General features: G+C 38.4%; 1 protein-coding gene across 1 annotated transcript; it reads right to left on the reverse strand.

Moving 5' to 3' along the window:
- Nucleotides 1-386: 386 nt before the first annotated feature.
- On the reverse strand, nucleotides 387-18,171 carry micu2 (mitochondrial calcium uptake 2). The gene is made up of 12 exons (XM_010864859.5): nucleotides 17,923-18,171; nucleotides 15,437-15,566; nucleotides 14,302-14,333; nucleotides 14,132-14,207; nucleotides 13,443-13,490; nucleotides 7,045-7,127; nucleotides 5,735-5,794; nucleotides 5,470-5,567; nucleotides 3,109-3,280; nucleotides 2,318-2,426; nucleotides 2,045-2,202; nucleotides 387-1,063 (listed from the first exon to the last, which is right to left on the reverse strand). Exons 1-12 carry the CDS (start codon nucleotides 18,109-18,111, stop codon nucleotides 962-964), a joined length of 1,257 nt encoding a protein of 418 aa, XP_010863161.1. The 5' UTR covers nucleotides 18,112-18,171; the 3' UTR covers nucleotides 387-961.
- Nucleotides 18,172-20,830: the final 2,659 nt, after the last annotated feature.

Consider the following 20,830-nt stretch of genomic DNA (forward strand, 5'->3'; position numbering starts at 1 on the left):
TGACTGACAGAAATCAACAAACTTTTGGCAAATACAGCATGTGATTGCAAATGTTGAACAATCTTCCAGTAGAGACTGGAAACCTACATGAAGTATTCAACAGTATGGGTAGTTACTAGGCAGACTACAGTACATTTTACATAACCTGTCATACTTTCCAAATTCATTATTGTTAAAAGATCATGTGTATCGTTCTAATGAAAACCGATTACTGTTAGGCTTTGTGAGTCTTGGATGTTAAATCTAAAAAAAATGAAGAGGCCACTGCTCCTTTTTCATTGCTTTCCAAAACATTTGAAAAGGAATGTTTTAAGTGAGGAAAGAAGCTTTCAATATTTTCCGTCTGAAACTTAGAACAAATATTAATGCAACTTGCCACAGGTGAGCTCGTTTCAGTTTGGATTTATTTTTTTGGATGCTGTACAGTTAACACAAAGCGTTTGTCATTGTAAACACATTTTGAAATAAACAATTTGGAAGGGTACCTATAAGAGTGCATCTGTACTTAGCAACATGTTGAGGGAAAGAAAGACTTCTAGGTATTTCAAACATAACTAGTCTCACTTCTGTGACTTGTCATGACTCAGTAGTTAAGAACATTCACATTTCAATAAAAAAAGAATACCACAGTAAGTAAACCACATGCATGAGGGAAATAAGTGCCAAGAAACATTCAATAAATGTAAAAATCTTACATTCTCATGCCTTGTGTGCATAGACTGGTGCCAAGCATCACATTCTTTGAATAAGAATCTGTCAAATATTGTAAACAAACACCTCACCCATAAATTATGTATTAATATTTTCTTAAAAATAAATCGCTCATTGATTTGGATCCCTAATTGGATCTAGTTTATATTCTGTCAGCAAATATAATGTATTAATTGGCATCTATTGGTCTGCCATCAATGCTTTACAGTGAAATCAACCCAGTGAACACTTAATCCAATGGTGTAGTGCCTCAGAAAGGGCTTCCTGTTTCCCGGAGCGCCTCTTGAGCTCCCTTTAGTGTCTCCCTCTTCACACATTTCCAGTAACCTGTGAGGCCACGCTGAGGCTGCACCTGGGTTAAAACACAGATCACATACTGTTAACTTTCCAGTTCCAATCGTGTCATGTAGCTGGCTTGAACTCAACATTTGCCTATGTAATGGAGTTACAAAGTCAAATTTAGCACAGCCAGTTTAGTTGTACAGCTCAGCTTTGTTTCCTTTCCAAAATATTTGGATAGGAAGGTTTTGAGTGAGCAACAGAAGCGTAAAATTTGCAGTGGTCTCTTATTTTTAACCCTTCTGTTCCTCACTCAAAACCTTCCTATCCAACTTTTTTGGAAAGGAAACAAAAAGGTGCAGTGTGGTCTCTTAATTCTTTCAAGAGCTGTATATGAAGTCTGGGACTTTCGTGAGTAACAAACATTTTGTTTTTTAAATCTCTCGTTTTGGGCTGGCTGTGTAACATGTCATTTTTAAGTAGAATCACTATCATACCTCAGTTATCCATTAAATTAAAAGTTTGAAAGTGAGTAGTTAAGATTAAATCGGACACATATCAGCCCATACAAGACAGTACAGCCTTTTCAGAGACCTGTGTTGGCTCAACATGTTTACAATTACTGACCACAAATCCCAGAATTATTAAAATGCGTCAATTACAAATTGTTGGACTTCATTAATAGGAATTGAGAGTCCCTAATTAGATAACAGAACACAAATCATTACGTCAACATTCTTTCCGGTTTTATGTTATAGTGATAAAATCTAGAGGAATGTGGCTACTGCCGTGTTAAAGCTTCTGAGCACACATTCTGAAAATAAAAATTGGCCTCCAAAATGTCAACATGATTAAACAGGGCAGTTCAATAAAGTCATGTAGCCTCAGGCCACATTTTGTTTCTGTAGCACCACTCATAGAGTCAAATCACAATGACAGTAAGAAATTAACTGACTTGCCGAAAGGTTTGTGTTTAGTGTCTCTCTCAAGACTGAATAACACCTTTTAGGACTTAACGTAAGATTTTCAACCCCGACAAATAAATTCCCTCTACCTTCAAACCACGAAGTACTCGGTCCTCCATTACTCCTAGAAACTCTTTGTGACTCAAGCAGTTATCGCCGTCTAGATCAAATATCTTAAACACAGTGTCCAGCACATTCTCCGAGAGGTCATGCCCTGTGGCAATCTTCACAGCACGCTTAAACTGGACTGCAGAGAATGAAAGGGAAACAAACTATCAGGATAATGTACAAAGTTAGTGATTTGAATGTGTACAATTTTAATATTTAACAAAATTCACTTAAATTTCTAAAAATAAACATACCCATTCCAATAGGTTGGTTGGCTTCATTTATCATTTTCACAGAGAAGGCAAAGTCTTCCAAGTTGTTGGCAAAGAGACAGAATTCTTTGAACTCGTCAAATGTAATGCTCTGGAAAAGAACAGACATTACAAAGTTGTACAAAAGAAATCATACAGTCAGAGACCTCGAAAAAGACAAATACAGTCAGGTGAAAAAGTACACCACCTGAGAAGTACACACCCTTTTGAAGATTGGTCATAACCAGAAGAATGTGTGGTAACAACATGCAAATAAAAATTTTTTTAAATTCAAAGACCCCCAAAGGAACTACTACTGATGCCTTTGAGTCTAGGAGGGGTTACAAAACCGTTTCCAAGCAATTTGAAGTACATTGTTCTACTTTCTGGCAGATCTACAAAATGGAGATAATTCAAGACAACTGGTAATCTCACCAAATTCAACCAGAGAGCTGACCAAAAGATGCTGATATACTTCAGCATGCTTAGAAAAGTAACATCCCTTCCTACAATATGTCAAACACTTGCTACAATCTGTCAAAGAGCATGAGTCAACTGCCAGATAGACTTCAATAAATTGGCTTACATGAGAGGTCGGAAGGAGGAAGCCTCTCATAAAAGAATATCAAGACAAAAGAATATTAGAACTGCTTTGCTGCCTCTGTGCCAACTTGCCAACATCGAGTCAACTATAAACTCCAATGATCCAAAACACACCAGAAAAGCAGGCAGTAACTCAAACAAGGGTGAAATATTTTTGGAAAGTTTTGGAACAAAACCCATTTTCTTTTTACCTGGCCTGTAGGGATCCTCTTCCTCAGGTTCTCCCAGTAGGCCTCATTGGCTTCCTCATTGGTGTAGTGCAGCAGCCACTCCGCAAAATCCTCCCGCCTCATGGTGTCCATTCCTTTGGAGAACTGCAAGAACTCCATCTCCTGTACTTCAGCCTGCAGGTCCTCCATGAACCTAGAGACATCCGGAGTAGAGACATTGACCTAGAGTCTCTTGAGAAAGTGTACACCCCCTTAAACTAGTTTGAAATTGTCATGTCAATGCCTCAGTTTCATGCATTCAAATGCTTATCTACACATTATACACACTGTTTTTGTATTATTATTATTATTATAGTCTCTGCCCCAACTTAATACTTAAAGAAGCTCCTTTGGCAGTAGATATACAGTAGTGAGAACAAGTATTTGATAACCTGCCGATTTTGCAGGTTTTCCTACTTACAAAGCATGTAGAGGTCTGTAATTTTTATCATAGGTACACTTCAACTGTGAGAGACAGAATCTAATCCAGAAAATCACATTGTATGATTTTTAAATAATTAATTTGCATTTTATTGCATGACATAAGTATTCGATCACCTACCAACCAGTAAGAATTCCAGCTCTCACAGACCTGTTGGTTTTTCTTTAAGAAGCCCTCCACTCATTACCTGTATTAACTGCACCTGTTTGAACTCGTTACCTGTATGAAAGACACCTGTCCACACACTCAAACAGACACCAACCTCTCCACAATGGTCAAGACCAAAGAGCTGTGTAAGGACATCAGGGATAAAATTGTAGACCGGCACAAGGCTGGGATGGGCTACAGGACAATAGGCAAGCAGGTTGGTGAGAAGGCAACAACTGTTGGCGCAATTATTAGAAAATGGAAGAAGTTCAAGATGACGGTCAATCTCCGTCGGTCTGGGGCTCCATGCAAGATCTCACCTCGTGGTGCATCAATGATCATGAGGAAGGTGAGGGATCAGCCCAGAACTACATGGCAGAACCTGGTCAATGACCTGAAGAGAGCTGGGACCACAGTCTCAAAGAAAACCATTAGTAACACACTACGCTGTCATGGATTAAAATCCTGCAGCGCACGCAAGGACCCCTGCTCAAGCCAGCCCATGTCCAGGCCCGTCTGAAGTTTGCAATTACCATCTGGATGATTCAGAGGAGGAATGGGAGAAGGTCATGTGGTCTGATGAGACAAAAATAGAGCTTTTTGGTCTAAACTCCACTTGCCGTGTTTGGAGGAAGAAGGATGAGTACAACCCAAGAACACCATCTCAACTGTGAAGTATGGAGGTGGAAACATCATTCTTGGGGGATGCTTTTCTGCAAAGGGGATGGGACGACTGCACCGTATTGAGGGGAGGATGGATGGGGCCATGTATCGCGAGACCTTTCCCTCAGTAAGAGCATTGAAGATGGGTCATGGCTGGGTCTTCCAGCAAGACAATGACCCGAAACACACAGCCAGGGCAACTAAGGAGTGGCTCCATAAGAAGCATCTCAAGGTCCTGGAGTGGCCTAGCCAATGCTTTGTAAGTGGGAAAATCTGCAAAATCGGCAGTGTATCAAATACTTGTTCTCCCCACTGTAGCTGTGTTGGAATAGGTCCCTACTAACTTTGCACATCAACATCATAATAATAATACAAATATAATTTAGCAAAATTTAACCATGCTTCTTTACAAAACTGTTGACTAGAGATTCTTTAAGATTCCTCAATGCAAGTCAAGCCACACATTTTGATAGTATATAGGTCCTGGTTTTGACTAGGCCATTTAAGGACATTTCCCAGCCACTCATTCCGGAGCCACTCCACTATACCACTATATTTTAGCTTTCTTGCAAAGAGAAGCAGGGGTTGCTCAAGGACCTCTATTAATACTATCATACTTGTCCTTAACAAGGGCCTCTGGCCCTAACAATGAAAATTATTCAGCATAACATCATGCTGCAAACTTTCTAGCACATGGTTACAAAATATTTGCGGTTTCTTCTGGAATACATGATACAGGATTCAAGCAGTGGTGGCTTTGACCTAATGTGTCTTGTTTATTAAACTGTCCAATTTCTAAATTATCATGCCATCTAAAGTAGTTACTGAGGAATCTAGGTTCATTTCAACATCCCAAAGAGGGCTCTAAGTCTTAGCACAAACACTACATAGTAGCCAATAAGGCTGGGAATTGCCTGGGACTGGAGAACACAATACAAGTAGGTACCAATATCATATATGTACAATTATACTATACACACACACACTTATATTGAAATACTATATAAATTATTAGGCAATGGCAACATCCTACCACAATGTAATTGTCAAATATTCTTTACACAATCACTAGTAACCCACAAATATTTTACCTGCAAAATTCCTTGTACTGAAGCTTATTTACACCACTCTTGCCAAAAAAAAAGGCCTGCAGTGTAGTACTCACACCATCCCTCTCTGTTGTAGGTTTCTGTGAGGATGACAACAGTCAACACTTCGCATCTCTGTTGTTAAGCCCCATCATGCTTGAAATACAGGTAAAAATCATTGCACAATGAAAGAGATGGCAAGGTTGGGAGTACCCCCCCCCAAAAAATGTCTATCTACTTATTGAAGTTTATTCTTCTTTAAACTTACCATGTCTGTGGCACCTTCATTGGTCATGCTCTCTTTTATTTTCCCAAAGATTTTGTTGAGCTTCATCATAAAAACAAATCCAGCAACAATACACATTATAAGGCAGATGGTAAACAACCTAAAGACTGTAACACCAGTGAGAGAACGTCATAGCAAAACTAACTAAATCCACTAATAACCTACCTCTGAATCATCCAAGAAACGTCAGCAATAACAGAATTTCATTATCATTTGTGAAAAGTTTACCAACTACTTATAATGCCACACTCAAATATAAAAGACAGTTCGGCAGTTGGACAGCACAGAACCACTGATTGACAAATCACCTTGCATCTTAAATACTAGACATCATGTGATCCTGTACTTTCCTTACACAGACCCAGGCTTAATTCTCGTCATTGTTTAGTGTGGAACTAGTCTTTTCAGCCAAAATCCCAAACCAGCTCCTTGGCACAGTGCATATTATAAGAGTGCCTTCCATTGTCACATTCTGCTCAAGAGGCTGAATTGTTGCACATAGGCTTGAAGGGGATGGAGGGTCTAACTAGCCCCTAAAACCACAATTTAGTCATGGGGAAAAACATAGGTGCATGCCATAATGATGCATGTTCTGGACCTCATCATCCCATTAGGAACACACAACCAACCAACCAACCTTTGTTTCTAATGTTGCTGATTTCCACACCAACCTCTGTTCCAAATCATGGACTTGAAACTGAGTTGGTAGGTAAATGTATCAGTCACAGGATTTCGTTTTTGTCCTACACTAATTTTACTGAGTTGAAGCCACTTAGCAAATAATGTATGATTAAAAGATTCAGCAGAAAGAATGTGGTACCTCAGTCCGAGAATAGACTTGACAGAACGAAACAATTGAGGTGTGAAAAACTGCTACAAAGAAACAAATGTGGTATAGACTTGAGGTACTGGCCATGCAACATTCAACTATTTTCTAGCGTCAAGACTTCATAGTACTTACAATATTTGTTGGAGCATCGACCTCAAAACCTCAAATTGGGAAACGACCACGTAAGACAGTGCTTCCAAACTTCCTTCAGTAACCCCAGCATTACACATTTTTGTTGTTACCAATGCACAAAAAGTTGCTGGGGGTACTTAGGGAATGGAATTGGGAAACACTGTAGTGAGGGGTGGAAACTTTTACAATGTATCATTGTGAATACTTGAAATAGAGCTACATGATTTTATACAATACAGTCTAATATGGAACACAGTAAATTCCTTTAGAAGCACGTCACAAAAAAAATTAAAAACATCTATGAAACACTTAAATATTCCTTAAAACGTACCTTCATAAACTCTTTTCTATCCACCTGTTCATTGCCATCAATATCAAGCATTTTAAAAGCAATATGAAATCCGGTGTCTGGCTCTGAAACAACAATGCATTAACAGTTAGAAAACATGACAAACTCATCTAGGTGAAGAAAAAGAAAGCAACACCAAGATGAGTAGTCATTACATTGCCGCCCACTCCACAAGGTTAATATCAGAGCCTTTTGAGATAATGATTCAAGCACAACATTGCCGGTGACCAGTAGGGGTGGGATGATATGAGAATTTCATTCCACCATTATCCTGGCCCAAATTATCTCAATTTACAATTTTATTCCGATTAATAACAATCCCAATAACAACTCTGGTTTCTATCTCAAAACGGCTGATCAGATATTCTTCCATTACATAAATATTGTTCTTGTGCATTTAAAAGGCAATTACAATAAAATATCAAAGAAGAAGGTTTTAAATAATTAACTAACTACTCTAATAACGTACATCTCTAAATATATATGGTTGCCAGCTTCATTGACAGTATATTGGCTTATACTGTAGCGGGAAGTGGAGACGTGATCGGAATATTTTTTGTAAGCTACTAAGTGTAGTGGTTACACTAGTAGGCCTACTGTTGTAAAGGAATTGGAAAACTAGTTTATTCTTTGTATCATTCTCCATCGTAATAAATAGCCTAAAACACTGCTGACTATTGAGGGACGTTCATTTTAATTAGCCTGCCATCAGACACCCCACGTATGTATTGTGTAGATCATGTAGATAGTGTTATTTTGGCCTGCGCAAATTATATTCGGTCTTCTCTAGTCACTTTCAGTAGGGAAGCGTTAACAATTATCCTACAATATAAACAAAATTATAATTAGAAAATTGAAAGAGGTGTGTATAATGTATATCATATTCATTTTTCAACAATTTGCAGTTAACAGGTTCTTCTAGGATATCATTGGTTTGTTTGAGCTCAACATGGTTTCAACTGCGTAGGACAGGTCTTGTATATAGCAGGAAGTGGAAACGTGATCAGAAGCTTTTTTTCTAGACTAATAAGTGTAGTTAGACTAGTACTGTTGGAAAGAAATTGGAAAACTAGTTTATTCTTTATCATTACAATCTCAACTCAATGACATTTAAGAATTTAATTTATATTTTTATTGTAATTTACAATATTATTCTATTTACGCTAGCAAAACCATTCTGCTTCTGACCATACATTGCAGAGGATGTTTAGTGGCATAAGCACAATGTGAGAGGCGATGTGCGCACAAAAAAACAGTCAGGGAAACTTCAGCGACTGGCAGAACTTTTTCCAAGTCACTCGTGAGGATTATCTTGATTTATGATTATCCCGATTATGGAATTTCTCCACAGTTTCATAATCGTGAGTATTTTCTATCGTGATTAGTACTAAAATCGTCTATCGTCAAATCCCTAATGACCAGACAACATCTTGAATAAAGACATTACAGGGATACTGTGAGATGTCCGATTAACTCACGGACACCATTTATTGTCCCGCATGGAGGTTAGAATTGCAAGAAGTCTCCAGTTATAGTAGTAAGCTCTACTCAAAAGCAGGAAAAAAAATACCTAACTACCTAAAAACTGGGTGGGGTCCTTGGGTGGAGCTTAACTGCCATTCCCATTAGGACAAGGCATAGCCAGGGCTCCCATATATTGGTGTAAAATCCCACAGCAAACAAAAAGGCAGAGAATCTAGCTTTTTAACACCATTTGTCAAGTATACGAGCAAGTTTAATTTACAATATAGCCACAGAAGAATTGCTGGTATCTAGCTAAGACAGTCTGGTTTTGTGTGCATGCAGGACTGGGCCACACCCCTCTAGCTATTCATTACGTTCCTTATATGGTAAAACCTAACTACTCACAGTCCACTCCCCTTAATAGGTTTTGATTTAAATGATGTAGACGGAAATGGTCGCTACAATGTGATACTAGTTCTTTTCACATTCTTTTCATGTATTCCTTAAGACATTTAGAATTTCTTCAAATAAAACTGGGTACATCTCTTCATGTCTGATTCAATTACGTGTACAAAATATTTTTTCTAATATTTAGTAAGTCAAATTGTACAACCGATACATACATTAGGTGGTGTAAGCCTACACAAAACACAGGCCTCCAAATCCCCCAGCGTTGCAAAGCCACATGATCCTGCGAGTTTACATTAAAATGCTAAATGAAGATCAGTCTGGTCGTGATGAGAAGGCTTACGTTTGGAGCCGGCTACCGTTTAACAGTGCACTTCCATGAAATATGGATGTGGTCTAGTGTTTAAATGTAAGCTTGTGGGATCAGGCAGATGTGTGAGGCAAAAAAAAAATATCACCTGTGGGAGAAATTAAAGGTGTAAGAACTGAAAGAGATGCTTTTCCCAGTTGTGACTCAAGGTTTTGTACAGATTATCACTCATGCTATTTCAGTCTAACTCCTTCCACAGTTAGCGTTTTCCACATATCAAGTGACTAGACATTGATGAAAAAGGTCCTGCAGTCAGATTCCAAGTTCCTTTTATCTGCTTTGTAACCAGGTTAGTAGCTAGCAAAATTTGACAGATAAAAGTGTAGGGTTTGATTTACTTATTCCTCATAAGTTTTGGCTTATCTTTCTAGTAGTTCTTGCTGCAATCAGAATCTAACTATGCTGTCCTTTGTCTTTGACTACTCAATAGAGATCATTGCTAAACCATTGTCTTCTTGGGAAATGGTTGGTTGCAAGTATGTTTGAATATGCTTTAAGGAGAAACTCCTCTCACCTGAATAGACAGGAATGGTTGAAGTCAAGAGTAAACACAGGTTGATGCTCAAATTGCCATACAGTGCCAACAGATTCTCCTTGTAGAAGTAATTCAGCATTTCTAATGGAGAAGAAATGTAACCAGGAAAAACAATGACAGCTGCCCCCCAAAGTCCTGGATGTCCCCTGATTGTTCCAGGTTCCTGCATGAGTCAACAATTTTCTCCTTGAGTGGCTTTCTTAATCTTGTCTAGTGAACATAAAAATCCAAACAAAGGGAGGCGATTAAAGTTGTGAACCTCTCACTGACACCATTCAGTGCTATAGCCACCAGTGGAAGGAAGACGTCTTGCATAAAGCACTGTTCTGGCGTGAATGGAGTTTCCTCAGTGCCCTCACTGGCAAGCTGTTCTTTGTGGTCTCTCCACTGGGAATGTCATATCTGCATTTTCTCAGCTATTCATCTTGCATCCATCTATGTTTTGGCACATCCACCCTGCCTGTATTTGCAGAGAAACTGTTTAAGTCAATTCACTCTCCCTCTTCACTGTCTCAATTGAAACACTGGGGCTTTAAAGGAGTTTACTGACATAATTTACCCGATACCAGACTCTCGCAGATCACAACAGAACAAACCCCTAGCCTTTACACAGGCTTTGTGACGCCTCCCCATCCTTGTTCCCTGCTGCACATTCACCGAAAGATGCATCCGTACCGCCAGGCACTTGGTAGCAAAGTCCATTCACACGGTCATCGTGGCACTCCCACCTCGTAATTGACAGACTTTTCACTGTACGCTTCACTGTCTTTGTGGTACTGACCAGCGATGTACTGAGGAGCTAAATAGGTTGTAAAGCCGCTGAAGAATGCCAAACAAACACAGAGGGTATAGGTGATTTGGCTGCATCAACCACAACAAGGTTGAGTGCGAGACTGCTGCAAGGAACACATATAGCCTTATTGTTCAGTTTGAGCACTTTTCTGGATCTCCTGCTTGTGTCCCATCATATTACGTGTATCATCAGAGGACTGCCCACAATAGTACAAAAGGTTCACTTTCAAGTGGGTCAGCTGCCCAAGCAGAGTATTTAAACCTTTTCCTGTGGCCTCATCAACACTGATAAACCCAAAGAAACCCCCCCCCCCCACCCACCCCCCCAATGACTTCCAGCTCACAATGCGTGGCATCATGGACAAAATTATGGATGGTGTTACTAGTAACGATCCATTATTTCTTTTTTTGTCAATTCCTCTGAGACGTTCGCTCATTATTGAATAAATCTGTGGCAATAGCTAAAATTGCTATTAAGGGCCTCAGAAAGTTTCTCTGAATGTCCCCTTAACGCCTGGTTTCTTTCTGCTAAATGGCAAACAATGGCAATAACTATGCCTAACACAGACCTCCAGTGCTGTACTTCCAGGCTGGAACTATCAATGGTTAAGCTAGATCTCATTCAATCTCCTAATTCCCACCAGATTTGCATATTGGCACGGTGCGATTTGCCCAGCTCATGCTCTTTCAAGTGGCTATGAAAATGTATCCACATTCAAAATCAACTGTTGCTATAAGCAGCTTGCAGCTAAAAACACAATCACTACTCATTGAGTAAACCTCTCTTACAATGTTTATTCTCTCCGCTTTTCATTGTCTTCCGGTAACTGTCCAGTAAAATGGTGGACTTTTCTTAGTTTGTAACCTTGTCTTGCCAAACAGCTGGGTCATTCAAAACAATGACAGTTTCCCCTCACCTTCACCAGATCATGAAATTTTACTAGCAAGAATGCCACAACTTCCATGGCAGGTTGAGCCACTTCTTCGGAATTAGCCGGAGTAACTTTAAATAACTTTGCATTGCTACTAGTGAGCTTCTGTAAATGTTCCTGTTCAGCATTTTATTTTTTAAATCTTCTTTAAATTTTTGAGCTTGAGTAGTAGACATGTTTAATTTGCTAATTTCCACTGACTGAAGCCATCTTAGCTAGGTAGTTAGCTATTCCAGCTCAAATGTGTCATGAATAGTGATGGGAAAATCAAAGCTTTCTGAAACTACAAGCTAATTGAAACAATTACATTGAAAAATAATTCACTGTTTCGATACACTCGAAACATCACACGCTCACGACTGCTGGCCAAACACATGTAATGGAACTGGAAGACTCCCAGAAAATAAACTCAGTGGTGTAGCAGGTGGCATATGCTGGCATTTCTTATAGGCCTAAACACTGAATAGCAAATTGTTAAGTTAACAGTTAAGTGGGGCTAGATGTGGTATCTACTCATGTGACATATCACAGATGTTTAGCTTACAGAGTTAATAAAAGAGCAGTAACATCTTAAGCGCAACTGTGTGTGTGGTTGAAGATAAACGCAAAGGTTCCTAAATCTGCAAATGCACAACACATTAGAGCATTTTCATACAAGCATTGTTTGCATAGACATATGGAAATCAGTTAACAAAAAACCACCAATGTCAAGGATTTTACAGATAATGTCCTTAGATGCTTGACTATTAAAGTATACAACTGTACATCTATATGATTACATTTTAATAATTGGAATTTGTGTATACAATTGGCCTGTGTGTGCCAATAGTATTAGCCATATAAAATACTGATGTTGTATTGGTGGAGTTTTAGCCCAGTTGTTGCTCTCAAATAGTGCATTTCACAAGGTTAAATTCAACAACTTGAAAATGTTCCCACACAGTGGCTCTTATTTTTTGTGCTCCTCCATTTCTCCAAATTGACTGAAACACTGATAGTAATGTCTGTATCTCTCCTACTCCAAACAACTCTTGAAATCTGGCCATTTTCATTGGATTTTATTTCAAGGACTGGCATAGGTGATTGAAACCTGATCTAAACAGTATGACGTAACCGACACTGTTTGCTTAGATCACGTGACTTGGCCACTTTGAAACAAACTTCTACACTATGTTTCAGCCCGTCAGTGTCACAAGGTTTTCAGAGCGTTTTGAAACCTGTTTCGGCAGCACCCATCGATAGTCAAGAGGTGTGCTGAATGAAATTATCTTTTGTAAATAGACTGATGTGCAACCACGGTGTGTGTTGTCTATTAAATCATGTGTATAGTATTTTTGTGCCTACGAAACTTTTGTTCTATCTTGCAATTCTGCTTGTAATACCTGCTACAAGGCAGCAGGGGGCCTCACTGCCCAAGAGACCCCACACAATTGTGAGGCTTTGCATTTTGGGGGGAAAAAAAGTGTCCTGCTTGAGACCTTCAAATTATGGTAAACAAGCAAAATACTTATATTATCACAAAACTCATTGGACTCTGGGAAAGTACTACATAAATCTCACAGCATCACTTTCAGTAAAACACTAGCATATGCTTAGTGTGTTCAGTGGCCAAGAGGAAAGATAAATTGATGATTAAATTTTTGGTTTTGTGTCTGAAAACCTATTTATTTTGGTCCAGGTACACAATTTTAGTCAGTAATTCAGACAGTTATTCACAGCGCAATATTTTTTTAACCATGAAAAGATGTTTCAATGTAGCAATCTTTTCTTACTAGGAGAGTGCGTGCATTTTTTTTTTAACTGGCCCCCAGCGCAATTTCAAACCCACAGTTCTGACATAGTACAATCGTCTAACAAATGAGCTGGGTCTGTGACTTACTCGTCAGAATGGTCAACAGGAACAAGTACTCAATGTAGGATAACAGACCTGCAAAATAAAAATTAAAACATACAATCGGTCACACAAACATATCAGAGACACACAGACAGTTGTGCCATATTAGATATTTAATGCCTTATAAATACTTAAATCCCACCCCTGATTAATGATGATTTTAAATAACCTGATTCCAGATTTGGATTGAATTATTTTTTTGTGTTCATGTTATACCAACTGTGGGACCGCCCCGAAACAAATGTTTTTCAGCTGAAATCACCTTTGCACACAGGTGAAACTAATTCCCCTAATTACGTCACTAAAGAAAATTGGCTGCACCATAGCGGATTTAGGTGCCAGAGCAAAGGGAATGAAGACTTACACAGTTCATTATTTGCTGTTTTGTATTTGTAATGAATTTTGAACAATGTGGATTTGACTTTATAGGCTATTTTGTGTGTTGATCAGTGCCAAAACCCCCTGATTAAATAAATTTTTTATTTCATGTTTTAACACAAAGTCCAAGGGGGTGAATGCTTTTGTGAGCCACATGTGAGAGTGTCTGTGTGTATAGAATATATACATATAACCTACACACACAAAATATTTGTATCTGGCTCAAGAAAAGATTAGCATCTCATCAGCAACCTTGATTTGAGCACACAGCACATGAGGCTATTTTTAAAACATACCCTCATCTCCGAAGTGTCTGAACAGATTGTTGCTTGCCTGGGCCCGTGAGGCAAAATCCAGCATTTTATCCACATCCTGCAAGTATAACAATGTTTACAAACAGAAACAACCAGGTAATCTCTGCCTGTACTGCTCAGGTTAATGGAAGATCCAACCCATTCCCACTCACCTTTTTGTTTAAAGCTCTCTTCTGTAATTTTCCTAATTGCAGAAAAAAATTGAGGTAAAGAGCAGTTCAAAATGTAAAACACAGAAGATTACGTCCAGCCAATGTAGCCATATAACAATTAATTAACTAGCGCATGCAGGTCACTGTTCTGTTCATTTCCTCCTCAAGCGACTAAAGCTGTGGGAATGGCAGTTCCGCCGCCAATAATTGTATTCATCCTTGTGTGATGGGATAACAAACCTAAAATCATTGACACTTACAATACTGACCACTTGGCAAAGGTATTTCACCAACATTATGTATTGCAATAGGCAGCCCCACAGGCATGCAAAACAGATTTGCCTATTAAATTAGTGGTCAAAACCAATAACATGGGTGTAGTGCAGAGGAGCTGGGTTCTACAAGGAAACTAGTCAAATTTACATGTAGATTTTCATATAAACTAGCTTAAAAAATTAAATTTGACATATTGTCCAATGCGGTATGATAATTTGTAATTTGCTCCCAAACCAAATGTTGCCACAGAGAATAGCTGTTTGGCTATTAATTAATCACATCATGAAGTATCCCTTTTCCCATAGTTAGTCTACCTTAAAACATACACGTATTTCAATTTTCCTGGGAAGGGCACCATCCACAAATAGTTTATAAATAAACCCATGAAACTACATTCATAAATGATCCATAGTCCTGATAGAGTTTACTTTTTTCACATATAGAAGAGAGGTTTCTGAGGCTTGTCAGACTGATTTGAGGTGTCTTGGTTTTGTTTGTGACTTGGACAGGTAATATGGAATGACGTTTGGGTCTTCTAATGTCAGAAGTAAGACATAACGCTATTTGACACATTAAATAACACCAGTTGATGTGTCCAGTACAAAACAGATTATAGATTGTCCAAGTCAAAGCCCAGACCTCAGTCCTATTGAAATACTGTGTTGGGGACTTGAAGTGGGTCGTGCGACTGATCGACAGTTACAAGAAATTGCTACATTAATTGACACACAGCTTTTGTATACTTTGTCTATGCATGTCTGTATGTCTGTCTACACACAAAGTTGAATATCCCTTTTGTTTGTGAATTCTGTGATTTTGAATGCAAATGTAACCTCCAATACGGCAAACAACCACTTACTGTCAACGTTATCCAGCATGACTGAGAACAGGAAATCCCTTGGTGTCATGTAGATGTCCTCATCGTAAATCAAGGAGGCAAACTGGTTGAAGCGCATCCGTCTGGCAGACTGCTGGGATGTTGGAAGCACCTATAAAACACAAGGATGAATTACCACGTAGAGGAGGTCAAAGTCTAAAACGAAGAGGCAAATTAACTTCTCGTCATTGTGCATTCAGGCAAGGCACTTGACCCTAACTGCTCGTGTACTCTGGATAACAGTCTCTAATGTGCTACATTCCTTTTTCTTCTCTATCACATTATCCAGTTATTGCTTAATAACTGTATACATAGAAAACATTATGCCATAGATCAGGGAAAATCTAACAATTATAAGACTAAAAGATGGCTACTTGTCAGATTACTATCACATTTTGAAAGAATGTTTGCACAAATGTATGACACCTTGCGACCTTAATAGGCCAACGGACCAATTGACCTAATTGGAAAAACAAACAGAAAAGTGGTGCAAGTCCCAACTGAGGCAAGGGTTAGGTTTAGGGATAATTCATTGTTATTTGAACACTTACTTAGCAGGTGAGGACAGAGCTAGCTAAACGTTTCTTAATTTGAAGAAAAACAAGCATACCTCAGTTTAAGAGCAATAGGATAACTTAGAATTGTTGCTAATATTACATTTTACTGGACTGATCATCGTACAAAGATGTGATCACATCTTTGTACGATGCCTTTGTCCTCCTCACTAGTCAGGGCTATAAGCCTGCCTGTCCTATCATTAATGTGGAAGTCTGCCAAGCAGTAGTGGGGTTTGTTTTTGTTTTGAACTTTCAGAACACTTTAAAATGAGTTGGTGCCACAGCACTCAGTAGAACTGATAGCAAGAGCCTGGGTGAAAGGCCTGTTTTTGGAACTTTATAAAGATGGAAAAGGATATAAAATTATATCCAAAGCCTTGCAAATACCAGTCAGTACTGTTCAATCACATATTAAGAAGTGGAAAATTCAAGATATCTTGATACCAAGCCAAGGTCAGGAAGACCAAGAAAGAATTCAGCCAAAACTGCCAGTAGAATTATTCAGGATACAAAGAAAAACCCTCAGGTAAAAAAAGACTGTGTGGTTGTTTCAAGGAGCACAATACGACGATACTTGAGCTGCATGGTCGAGATGCCAGAAAGAAGCCTTTACTGCGCCAATGCCACAAAAAAGCCAAGTTACAATATACAATTACACCTTGACACGCACCACAGCTTCTGGCACACCATAATTTGGAGTGACAAGACCAAAATAGAGCTTTATGGTCACAACCATAAGTGCTATGTTTGGAGAGGGGTCAACAAGGCCAAGTGAACAGAATACCATGCCCACTGTGACGCATGGTGGTGGCTCATTGATGTTTTGGGGGTGTGTGAGCTCTAAAGGCACGGGGAATCTTGTGAAAATTGATGGCAAGATCAATGCAGCATGTTATCTTAAAATACTGGCAGACAATTTGCATTCTTCTGTATGAAAGCTGTGCACGACATTGACCCTAAGCACTAGGCCAAGTTGACCCTCCAGTGGTTACAGCAGAAAAAGGTGAAGGTTCTGAAGTGGCCAACACAGTCTCCTGACCTTAATATCATCAAGCCACTCTAGGGAGATCTCAAACGTGCGGTTTATGCAAGAGGACCAAAGACTAAGCTTGACTTGGAGGCATTTTGCAAAGACGATTGGGCAGTTATACCACCTGCAAGAATTCAGGGCCTCATAGACAACTATTACAAAAGACTGCATGCTGTCATTTATGCTAAAGGGGGGCAAGACACATTATTAAGAACTAAGGGTATGCAGACAGGGGTTAATTCATTTTTTTCTGTGTTGCCATGTTTGGTTTTATGATTGTGCCTTTCTGTTATGACCTACAGTTGAATATGAATACCATATGAAATAAGACGTGTTTTGCCTGCTCACTCATGTTTTCTACATGTATTGCCTATTCTCCAAGGGTATGCAAACTTTGGAGAACAACTATAAGGTAATATTATTGAGGTTAAACGTCCTACACTGCAAAAGTTAGGGACTGCATCTTTAAAAGGTGCACCTTGATCACATCTAAAATGTATTTACAGCTAAAAAGTCCCACCTTGCAAACAAATTATTTATTTAGAAGAGAAAATTCGAGGACCGAGTGACGTCACATTCCGACAAATTATCACTTCTTGAAAACAGTGTTTTGGGAGGAGTTTGGTGACTGAAGTGCACCCTTAAGATGTACAATCGCGTACAGTGCATTTGACTAAAGTTGTATCCCATCTTGACATTATCGTCTTCATTCTTATAACGAAGTAATCATAAAAAAATAGACCTCATTCAGTTATACAAGTGCAAAGACAATTCGCCAAGCACTGAAAGTAGCAATACCTGGCAAAAATAACTACAGTACCTTAATTAAAAATAGGGTTAGCTTTTACTGCGCTACTCATACCGATGATAGCTACACTTACCTTTTCCTCGTCGGCATAAACCGTAAAGCGCAACAACCTCTTCAGCGATTCATGGTGATAATATATCAGTCCGCCTCCAGCGAGAGACCCCAAAATACCAGTTCCAAGGGCACGACGTAGCGTTCTGTACGACGAAGTTCTCGTCAAAAAGTTCCTCAAAACTCCAGTAACCTTCACCCAGCTGGCCATTTTTCGAAAACTTCTGGGTTACACCCTCTCGTTGGGTATTTACGCCCTGACTGAAACTCACAGGTCGCGCAGTCTTACACCGAAGTAAAGTTGGTTTTATATTCAGATTCAACAGACATTCAACGGAGATTCAACAGAGATTCAACACACATTCTAAGCAAACAATTTAAATGTTAAAAACTACTTGCATTGTTCACTGATAACTATGACTGACTTGTAAAAATATTCTATGTTATGTTGGATAACATTCACAAGCCATTTGATAAAACAATCAAACATAGGTTTTATGCACATACTTTTTGAAAATGTTATTGCGATATTATTAGAATATCACAGAAACTTCATTCCAAGTTCAAAATATTCTGGAGTAGGCTGGACAAACTTTACAACCTTTAAATTGATCAATATTATGCACATACATTTTATTTTAAAAAATTACTTCGAACATTACAGTTATAACACAATCTTTTTAAAATGTCATCATAGAAACTTCATTATAAGATCAAAATATTCTCCAGGAAGTTGGACAACTTTTTTTTTTCAAAAAGTATAATAGAAACTTCATTCCAAACTTCATTCCAAAAACTTCATTCCAAAAAAATAAGTCAGTCATAGTTATCAGTGAAGAATACAAGTAGTTTTTAACATTTAAATGTTTGCTTCGAATGTCTGTGGAATGTTTGTTGAATCTCTGAATATAAAGCCAACTTTACCTCGACCTGTCTTACAGGCTGTGTGTCGCCAAGACAAGAACGACTGCCCCCTTCCATCGAAGATTGAAATTCGAGGTTGACTATGGTACTACAGGTATTGTTAGCTGAAAATCGAATCCCCTATTATGATCAGTGGCTACAGCGGTCTTCTATTAAACATATTGGGCCGGTTTTGCAGACACAGTTTAAGCTTTGTGTAGGACTTAAAAACAAGCTCAATGGACTTTTCTATTGAACATTAGTATTTAGACCTAGACTGTGTCTGGCCCCTTATATTTTATGCCCTACTGAATCTAACACATTTAAAGACGTTTCAATAATTTTCTTGTTATAGATATTTTATAATTTAATACATAATTTTTTTGCCATCAATCTACATACTTAGAATGACCAAACAAAACCATATTTGTATATATTAGTGTATATTTATTGTAAATAAAAAACTGAAATCCCGTACACAAAGTATTCAGACTCATAACATGAAACTACAAATTGACCTCAGATTCATCTTGTATCTCTTTATCATACTTGAGATATGATAAAGAAACCCAATGGAGTCCACTTGTGGCAAATACAATTGATTGGACATGATTTAGAAAGGCAAACACCTGCCTATATAAGGTCCCACACTTCACAAGATTATTGTATCTAGGCATAGTTCTGGGGAAGGTTATAAACTCTCCCTAGAGCTACCCATTTGGCTATACTAAACTAACTAGGCAAGAAGGTGACCAATTAAAATACCTTGTTAATAAAATCAGGCCTAATTTGGGCCAGCCCTGCCCAATGTAAATCTCTCTTGCTGTGAGATTGAAATTGTCACCACACATGTTCTAAATCCTGTCACAATGAAAGAAAATCCATCTTGTGACAGTTGTCAAACCTCTTAATAACATATAGGAATATGGATCATCTGGCTGCCTTCTTCAATTATTTTAAGAGTTTGTCAGCAGAAGTCAGGATGTGTAACATCAATAAGCTAACCCTTAGCAATAGGGTGAGGTTTCCTGACCTGTTCTCACTGTGAATGGGTGAAGGCATACAAATCTCTTGACGCATACCATTTTGTACTTGGTGGTCATGACCAGGACATTGAATTCCAAGATTTGTCAAATTACTTTTGTTAACGACAAGGACATAAAATGCAGTTATAGAAGACGTGGGCTAAAATAAACAAGTCACCCAACTAGCTAACGTCCCCCTCTTATATATACAATTTCAGCTAGCCCACCATCATTTTTAATAGAGATGTATGGTATGGAAGTTAAATAGTTTTGTTTAGATTTGATATAGAAATAGTTTTAGACGAGTTGCTTATTGTGAAAGCTGACTTGTGCGACAAGACCAGACATCATGCAATATCAAAGTGATACATCTTTTTATTCTTCTCCAGAAGGCATGAAAGGTAGCTAAAACATTCTAGTAAATAGTTAAGAGAAGATTATGATCTTTTGTGTGTAACACAAAGAAAAAGGAAATTTAACGTAATTAAAGAAATAGTAAGGTGGCCGATAATATGGGGTCGTATTTTTTTGTTACGTCGCTAACCAACTAGCTGAAAATATTTATATTTCCACTGACATTTCAGAAATGCTAATTCATGACATGCAAACAACATTTGTATGTCACTATAATCACTAAACATTGACAGCTTGATCAAAAGATTACTCGGTCTAAGAAGTATTTTAGTTCTAAGCTACATAGGCTTACTGTCAGTGCTCTGCACTTGCATGGCTGGGTGTGTATTTAATATTTTTCATTGTTTAGTGTATGTTAGAACTATTAGAAATATTATGTCTTGCTGTAAATGTAGAGCTAATACAGTGTTCCATCCATCTGTTCCCAGTTTTCTGCCACTACAATGCGCATGCCACTGCAGTAATGTAACTGTGACATCCACTCCAAATTGGTCCATACCCAACGTTCAGGATGTCATCAGGTTTCATGCAGAACAAATACAATTAAGTTGTATTTCAGACATGTCAAACTGAAACGGGTTAGGAATA

Source organism: Esox lucius, chromosome 7 (genome assembly GCF_011004845.1).
Source record: "Esox lucius isolate fEsoLuc1 chromosome 7, fEsoLuc1.pri, whole genome shotgun sequence".
Lineage (NCBI taxonomy): Eukaryota > Metazoa > Chordata > Actinopteri > Esociformes > Esocidae > Esox > Esox lucius.

Bases quoted from the DNA above. Each gene is read 5' to 3' on its own strand.
- micu2 (XM_010864859.5), bottom strand. From the start codon at position 18,111: ATGGCCAGCTGGGTGAAGGTTACTGGAGTTTTGAGGAACTTTTTGACG. The intron at 14,334-15,436 runs GTAAGTGGTTGT...TTCTGCAATTAG, and splicing joins CATGCTGGATAACGTTGACA to GAAAATTACAGAAGAGAGCT. The intron at 13,491-14,131 runs GTATGTTTTAAA...TTTATTTTGCAG, and splicing joins CAGACACTTCGGAGATGAGG to GTCTGTTATCCTACATTGAG.